This window comes from Phytophthora infestans, genomic scaffold, assembly GCF_000142945.1.
Source record: "Phytophthora infestans T30-4 supercont1.58 genomic scaffold, whole genome shotgun sequence".
Lineage (NCBI taxonomy): Eukaryota > Oomycota > Peronosporomycetes > Peronosporales > Peronosporaceae > Phytophthora > Phytophthora infestans.
The window spans coordinates 277,411-286,629 of NW_003303701.1; the positions used below are offsets into that span (position 1 = coordinate 277,411).

Consider the following 9,219-nt stretch of genomic DNA (forward strand, 5'->3'; position numbering starts at 1 on the left):
AGCGTGGATCGCCGCAACTTCGACATAAAAAATTGTGCTGGTTTGTAGAAATTGCTGGCGATAAGCGCTCGTTTCGTAATTGCCTTGAGTGAAAGAAAGTCTGTATCACCAGGTCCGTACAATCTAGTCGAAAGCTCTACCATGAAGAAGAAGCAGATGGCAACATCACTGAATTTATTGGTGCTTCCAACAACTTGATTGGCATCGTCGAAGACAAGATGACAATTTTTGATGTAAATCCAGCGGAACAGCACAACAAGGTCTATTATGGAAAGCTGATTGATGATATGATCAAAAATGAGAATGAGATGAGCAAATTTGACACATATATTTGAAGCAGTTTGCCAACCCCAAGCCAAAATCCTTCTTCCGAACGCCTATCTATGATTCTATGACAGCTGCTAGCAATGAGGGCATTGTTAACTATGTCAATGAACTTAATGAATCGGGACTAAATGGAATTGTTCACAGTGAGTCGAAAGGCCTATATTGCGTGGAGAGAGTATTATGTATCAGCGTTATCATAGGTGGCGTGAGACAGCTGGTGAAGTCCCTGATAAGCGATCGAAATTTTGTGAGAAGATATTGAAGTTGGACAAGCGTATCACATTCAAGCGATACAAAGACAGTTGAGCCACTCCTGATGGATTCTTCTCTCCTTTTGACTTTAACCAAGGCTAAAGCTTCCCGAAGCAGCAATATGACGATTGCGACGAGGTTGAGTCATGCCAACCCCAGTTAATTGCTTCACTCCTTTACCAAAGTCGTGACTGAACTCAACAAGTTTCTGGTGCGGTGATATCAGCAACTGTATCCATTACAGAGCCTGCAATTGGCTTCCAATTATTTTTCAGAACCCCCCCAAATTGATGTTCCAGCTTCTTTCACGCCATTCCATAAATCCCCCCAAAATCCACTTCCATCGAGCCCAGATTGATGCGTACGTATAGCTTCACCGTGAGTCATATGTAAAGTCGCTCCTTTACCAGTTTCATTCGCTTTGACAAGCTTCTTGTACGTCTCGGGTCCAAAATAGTGGGTAGGACCAGCATTGAGCTGAGCATGCGTCAATCAAACAGGCTTTCCATGCAAAACCTTTAAGGTCTGCGCGTGGCTAAGGATGACACGAAACGCTTTATACATCTTAGCAGATTTCGAAGCAATCGCGTTAACTGTGATAACTTATATATAAGCACGAAAAAAATATGTCAAAGCTTAAATCCAAAACTCAGAATCTAGATGAACTAAAGCAAATAATTATTCGCGAGATCGAAATGAGCAATGACAGGCTATCCAAAGCCAAAATGAACCTGTATTTGATGCAACTACTTCGATTGTTCAAATCGGGGAAGGAGACCATGCAATGGGATCCTAAGGAATTCATTGCTCGTATTCAATATCCCAACAAACAGGACGATGCAAATTTTCAGAAAGTATATGGTGTTCAGAGCTCTGACATGATTGCTGAATTGATACGTCTTTACAAAAGCAAAGAGAGTCTTATCCTAACTTTGAATGCACTTTGCAAGATGGTGAAGAATCGATTTCCTGACGCGTTTCAATACTATAACGCAGTGAGAAAGGTACTTAACAAGCAGAATAAGGAGGAAAAATTGGATAATGAGCTTACGCCTGAAGAAGAGAAGAAATACATTAGCTACCAAGAATTGATAGCGGTTCCACAAAACGTCAAGAAGATTATCATGGATACATATGGTGAAATGTTTCTATCTAACAATGAGCTAAGCAAACTTACCAAAGCGAAACGAATTGCATATCTACGCCTTATTTTTGACTATGCCACACTATATCTCAATGTCAATTATCCTCTGCGTCTCATATGACCCTCAGTCTATCTGAAGAAAGTTGATGGTGGTAACTACCTCCAAGGAACGAAGCTCTACTTGAATGATTTTAAGAACGTTCGCCTCATGGGTGCGCAAATTATTGATCTCGATGGAATAACGATCAATCTTATTGCTAACTTTCTTCATTTCCTTTCAGGCTCTCTCGGGCAAACACCAACACATCTACTTGGCGTGTTTACAACAATAGTCAAGGCGAATATGACAGTAATAATGGATTCAGTTCAGTTATCTCAAAGCTCTTCGCAAAACACAATGGAAAGCCAATGAGCATGAACATGATCCGTCACATTGTTGAATCACATCTGATCCAATCACCAACATGTGCGAAGTTTACTAATAGAGAAAAACATGACCTTCACGTTAAGCTACTCCATAGCACGTTTGCTGCCAATACGAGCTACAACAAGATTGCAAACAGATCCACAGCATCAGAGGTTAGCGAGGAAGCTCCTGACTTCTCATATGAGCCAGCGCCTCAACCTCCATCACCTGCTAAGACGCAAACACGTTCTAAAGCACGTAGGGAACGCATATTTCATGGAGATTTCACTCCAACAGGCAGTGATAAATCACTTGAAACTGAAATCGAGAAGTAATATGAATACACCCAATATAAAAAGCAAATCACATCCAAATGACGTCCAAACGGGGTCCACATGTTATGAATTTCAATGGATTGCACGCGCGTCTACGAAGCGGAAAAACACTTGTAAATCTGAAGACTATGCTCGTCTCTCATGCGTTGGTTGATTTATGGCACCTGATTGAAGATGAGAAGAGATTCGACAAGAATATCTTCATCCTTCTCGACGAGCCTGAGCAAGACGTTATGAGAAATTGCTTGAGCGAATGTCATATCAAGTCACGAGAATTTGATCCGGCTTACAATGAGCAACTGGGTGGTGTAGAAAAACGCTTGAAAATGCTACAAGGAGCTACAGCTATTGGAGATGATAATCCAGGCATTAAAAAGGAAATGAAGCAACTGCTTGACAAGCTGTATGAGAAAGGAGTATTTTAACAAATTATTATACCCATTTCAAGCGGATGATGAAGCTCTCTTAGAGTCACGCTTGAAGGTGAGTAGCTTACTCGTATCAATGTATTTGGGCTTCTTTGCTTTTTTTGCTCCTTGGCGAGTTGGCTAACACTGACCTTCTCCAGTTGCTTCGTCAGAGTCTCAATGTTTGTGGAGCCATGGTATGTCTTAGAGGGTCCAAGCGGCTTGACAGTTCCGCAGGTGACACCATCACCGTCAATATCCAGTGGTTGTGGCATCATCTGCCTGCGAATTCTTTTACGTCGATGCATTTTCTTTACTTGTGTATGTATAAGCAAATCAAAATGTCATTTCCAGTTTTGTTGAACGTCAACAATCAAGTTGCCCAGCATCAATGCCGATATCGATTAAGCCAACCGATTGATTTCAGTCAGTTTGAATGCGCACTTGGCTCAATCTCAATGTACTACAGTTGGAAGGCTATCACTGCTCAACGCCAAAACAACTTATTCAAAATCATTTGGCCAACAGCAGCAACAACAACTACGTGCTCAATCACCTTGCCAGATGGTACATACTCAGCAAGTGATATCAACAACTACCTGCAGCATTGGAGTATTCAAAACAACTTAAATCTGGCAACAACACGACCGGTGAATACTACTACTTCATCTCGTGTGCTGAGAATCCATCCGCGTATGCGATTCAGCTCACGATGCTGCCTGTAAAGAATGTCACTGGATACACAGTAGCAAGCGGCTTCCCAACAATGTCAGCTGCATCACTGCATACACTCCTCAACTTCAGATTGATAACTCTGGATTTGGAGCTATCGTTGGGCTATCCAATGGTGTATATCCTGCTGCTCAAACTACGAGCGTTTACGCCATCAATAGCAACGTCACGCCAATGGTAGATCCAGTCGCTGCTGTAATTCTAGGGCTGTCTAATCTTTATAACCCAATTGCAAGCAACAATCAAGCTCTCCACACCTTCACAAGCGCTGGAGTAGGATTTGGCGGACTTATTACCACGTCACAAGGCCAAGGTATTGCATATTGTCCGATGCAAGGACCAATAACGAGATCACGTTAAGCTTCTATGATCAAGACATGCGTTCGTTGCAGATTTTCGATCCTAACGTGTGTATTCGTTTGCTAATGAGACAAAACCAAATATATGACTCGACGATGTGATTACCTTTCGCAGATATACTCGATGACATTGCGATAGATCTTTCTTTCGATGATGTCCATTAACATAGTGCTCATCTTCTCAGATGTTACTCGCTTGTAGAGATCAATAAATTCTTTGACTGGAATTTCACTTGGAAAGTCGCGGCAAATAATTGCAAGATCTCGTTGGGTCAAGTTACGGCCGAGAACCACACATTGGCTGTTGATGCGAATCGTCTGTGGGATACTAAAGTAGCTCTGACTAATTTAGATCATACTCCATCCTTGTTTTCGGCCTCGGATGAAGTATTGACCGATTTGAGCTTGAGTCTTCTTTGGTTCGAGTACCAAATCATCAAATATAACGAGTTTGCTTGTCTCAGAGTTATAATCGCTCATTGCTGGAGCTACTCCACTTTCAAAACTCTCGACGTTATCGATGGTATCCTTGCGATGATCGTAGAGCGTCTCATTCGTTTTCGTGCAGATGACGAGCTTTGTAAAGCATTTGCTAAGCAGAGCCATGATTTAGAGGACGGTGTTGGATTTGTCACGGCCCGATGGACTTGCTACGCAGAGCCTGAAAGGTAATTCAAAATGGTCATTCTTTGGATATATCTTGAGCTTTTTTATCTATCGTTTCATAGAAGTTAATCATATTTCTGTGATTGTATATACAAGTAATCAAAATGTATTCTCTTCCACCAACAACCAAAATTCCAGTCTTCAATAGCTCTCTCTTCCTTGGATCAAATGATTACTTGATCATCGCCACCGCTGGCAAGAGATGCCAGAAACTCGGTGGGACTGGAGTCTTCAGTTCATTGGCTGTAGCAGGTAATATCGACTGTGAAACGTTGACGATTGCAGGAGCTGCTCTTGATTTCAGTTCACTGTCAGGAGTCACAGCTGGCACAGTTACAGCATCAAAGTTATTTATGGTCGATGCGAATAAAGATATCAGCTCATTTCGTAATTTGACGGCAGTAAATCTTACTGGAACTCTACTGACGGCAGCGCATCCGAATATCACGTCGATTGGAACATTGTCATCTCTGAATGTGTCTGGAGGATTGACAGCATCTACGCTGACTGGAACGCTTAGCACAGCAGCTCAACATAATATTACATCGCTTGGAACTCTCACAACTGGATTGCAAACAACGATCAGCAACAACACAGCTTCATTTGCAAGCTATGCGCGTTGGACAAACAGTCTTACTACGCCAATGAACTGTGTGCTCGAAATGTCAAACATCGCGCCTAGATTCGGAGCAATCTCGCAACATCCTTTTCGTATCTGTTCAGGGCATGCAATTGCAATATGGATGGACGTTAGCCAGAGCGTGAGAATTGGAACCGTAGCATCATCTGGAACGTATAAGTTAGAAGTAGATGGATCTATAAACGCTACCGCAATTAACATCAATGGAGTTGCAGTTGCTTTTCGGCTGATATAAAATCTATCACCGGTTTCACTGCGGGGATAGCTTCCGCAAACAAAGCTTTGGTTGTTGACAGTAGCCTAAATACCGCTGGAATAAATTCTCTCAGCGCAACATCATTGACTGGAACTTTGCTTACTACAGCTTAACCAAACATAACGAGCGTTGGTACATATCTAGTTTGAATCTGTCGGGTTCAGGTATCACTCATACACAGAGTGCTGGAGGCAATGTTGCTTTATTTACTAACTCAGCAGCTGTAAGCACGCTCACCATCGGTATTGCAAGTGCTGGTGGCGCATGCGATATTCGATCAAGTACTGCAAGCGATCTATACCTGGATGCTAATAATACGAGAAGGCTCTCGATTAAAAGTGGAGGTAATGTCGGTATCAATACATTTTCTCCAGGTTATCAACTTGATGTGAGCGGGTCTTTTACCTCCACCAGCTTTTACATGAACGGAACACTTATCACAGCCTCGGCAACAGATTTGAATGGAGTAACGGGGTATGGAACGTATCTGAGTGGTATCACTCCGGGGTCTGTCGCAGCGAGCAAAGCTATGGTTACCAATGCAAACTCAGTGATTCAGTTCGGATCGAGCAGCGCTACCACAAACCAGATCAAATACTTTGCGAGCACGGGCGTGAGAGATAGTACTCGAGTCTATCGTGTGGATGATTCCAGTCGACTGATCATTGGTACGCAAATTGATGGATCCGCCAGCACCAATAGAGCATATCCCATTCTAAATCTAGTATATTCGATTGATCCCACTGCACAAGTAGGTGGTGTTTCAGCTACAAGCGCTGACTTATTCAATCCAACTGGAATGATAAACCACCTGTTGGTTTTAGGTCTCAGACGCATAGATTCCGCTTCAATGTTGGCAATAGTCAGCCTTACAACAGTGGATTCCCTCATACATATACTCTTGCAACTTCAGCGGATGCCTTTTGTGTAAATCCTGCTGGTTCATCCCCAACACCAGCGGCTGGATGTCTCTACCTTGTTTCCGACACTGTCAATAAGATGATTTTCAATTTGAATACGCCATACACCAGTTCATTTGGAACAGCGCCAGTTACACTGAATTCTGGCAATATCTACATAAAGACATCTAACGCATTAAAAGATGGATCGGCAAACTTCGATATGCCCATTTTCATGAAATCATCAAATGCAACGCCCATTGGTTTTGGATTGCAGCTGAGCAATGCAACAAATGCGACTTCAACCAACTCTGCATATTTTAGAACCACAACAGTAAATGATCTTGTGATGATGACTGGGAATACAAGACGACTAACGATAAGTTCTACCGGGAAAGTAGGCATAAGAACTGGTTCACCTTCTGCAACGCTGCATGTTTCAGGGACAGTATCGAACACATTCAATGTTGGTGGAAGTTTATACTCTCAAACAACATCAACTGCATCAACATTCAGTCAGCTGGGCCCAGTAACAGTTTACGTTTGTGCCATGTATAGACGAGCTAAAGAAAACATCAAATAACGTGACGAACCCTACTGTGAAGACTTCTTCAAGGCGGATGTATTACGTATAACTACACTGGATCGGAAGACACCATTCCAAGGTTTGGCTTCATTGCTCAAGACTTGAATCGCCTTGGCTACATGAATCTGTTGCCTATTACTCCAAATGAAAACTTGAAGAAAGAAAATGATGATGACATCGAAGGAGCCCAAATGAACATTGACTACAAAGATCACAGCCATCAACTTCATGATGATCAAGAAATTGAACAAGCGTATTAAAGAACTAGAAAGAAAAATGGGCCAACTTATATAGACTATGGGAGCCAAAAAATTAAAGCCAGTGCCCGAAGGTACAGCTCAACTGTGATATCCTCTGATTCACTAATGATAATCGATGAAAGGATTCTGCTGCCAGTCCAAGGTGAAAACATTTCCAGCGTGATTGAGTTAGATTTGAAACAAAAAAAGATCGAGGGGCTTCGAGGAGTGAAAGGGCGCTTGACAAATAAATTTCTTTTAACTAGCAAAGAAAAAACACCAAGAACATTCGTATTCAAAGACGAATCGCAACTTCGGGAGGATAGTTTCTCGATGTAGAGTGATATTGTGGCAGTAGAAACTTATGTGTCTAATACAACCTTCATCCACTCTTTCCATATTTTTTTTGTATGGTTCATGTTGTCCTTCGTCTGTTTTTCTGTCATTTTCGGTGCATGCGTATCAAAATAATTATTACATGTTTGTCATCTACGACCGATTTAAATTGTACTCTGATAGTATTAACCCTTTACGCTCCGTGTTCTGTATTATACAGAATATGTAATATGACAGTGGGAAGTATGATGCAAGCTTATATAACGCGAATGGCAACAGCGATTCTGCGCATATAGGAGTTTGTATTTGTGGGGATGGGGCATCTTATCATTTTGGATCAGAGACCGGGAGATAGACGGGTATTATTCCTCTGCAATAGAAAAAGGCAATATAAAATGCCCAGAGGTTTCAAAATTCTAACTTTATCCCGTCATCTTCTCGCCCACGCATTTCGTCCAGAGGTTTCAAAATTCTAACTTCATCCCATCTTCCCGCCCACCATTTCGTGAAATCGTCCAGAAATGACGAAGTGGATTGACCCAAAGGAGTTCAAGCGTTTATGGGCCTCTCTGACCAAGGCTGGATGGAAGGCAAGACCGCCGACAGGCCTGGACTCGGAGCACACCTATGTAAAACCAGGTGTGAAAGGTCGGCTTCGTAAGGACAAGGCAGGGCTGGAGTACTTTGTTGGTGCGTGTTGTCCGCCAAAAACATGACTTACTTTTTTCTAACGCTGTATGTACTAGGCACAAAAGCGTTGTGGGGTTTTGCTATGCGAGAAGGGTTGATACCTCGTCTTACCCCCTCTTTTCGGGGCCCAATAACTGTCGGACGGCCACCAATGGGAAAGCAGGCCGCGTATGCAGCTGCAAGGAAACGAATGCCCTCGCCAACCCTCTTGTCAGGCGCAGTAGAAGATGACACGGTGGCGGCGGGTACAGATCAAGGGGGCGGCGTGGAGAAACCTGTAACGACGGGTACAGATCAAGGGGTCGCCGAGGAGGAGACTGTGCCGGCGGATACAGAACAAGGGGACGCCGAGGAGGATACTGTGGCGGCGGATACCGAACAAGTTGATGCCATGCAGTTAGCGGCGCCGGTGGATACGGAACCGACTGCGGCGGCAGATACAGAGCACGGTGATGACGTCGAAGGTAGAGTGACGGCTCCTACAGAGCAAGGATGTGGCGAGGTTGCGACCAGTTGGACCGGTCTGGATGTGTTCGATTCCCCGCACTTTATCGACGCGATGAGATCTGAAAGATTTTTTGGGCCTGTTGATGCGGACGATGTGAACATAGCTGACCATAGCCTGGTGTCTCAAGAAGACGTTGAGTCGGTTACAGATCATGTCGATGCTCCTGGGGACCTATCAGAATGATACGAAAGCGAGGTGGAATCAGATGACGAGTTTGAAGACGACAGCAGCGAATTTGCACAAGATGATATTGCTATGCGCACGATGGCTGATTCTGGTTGGGAGATCTATGATCAAAACCATTGTGGTAAGATAGTATCATACAGAGTACTTTAAGCTGCCTCTTTATATGCTGTGACTGGTAGTTTTTCTAACATGTTTGTAATTCTGTATAATCCGGAGTACAGGCGACCTACAACTTGATGAAGCAGCTGACT

General features: G+C 43.2%; 2 protein-coding genes across 2 annotated transcripts; both read left to right on the forward strand.

The window, feature by feature from the left end:
* Window positions 1-1,529: 1,529 nt before the first annotated feature.
* On the forward strand, window positions 1,530-2,464 carry PITG_17518 (uncharacterized protein; the record flags this gene model as incomplete). The annotated part of the gene is made up of 3 exons (XM_002896534.1): window positions 1,530-1,833; window positions 1,891-1,935; window positions 2,094-2,464. The coding sequence occupies 3 exons, from the start codon at window positions 1,530-1,532 to the stop codon at window positions 2,462-2,464; spliced, it is 720 nt and encodes a 239-aa protein (XP_002896580.1).
* Window positions 2,465-3,212: 748 nt separating this feature from the next.
* Window positions 3,213-4,064, forward strand: PITG_17519 (uncharacterized protein; the record flags this gene model as incomplete). Its single annotated transcript, XM_002896535.1, has 3 exons — window positions 3,213-3,521; window positions 3,676-3,928; window positions 3,979-4,064. 3 exons carry the CDS (start codon window positions 3,213-3,215, stop codon window positions 4,062-4,064), a joined length of 648 nt encoding a protein of 215 aa, XP_002896581.1.
* Window positions 4,065-9,219: the final 5,155 nt, after the last annotated feature.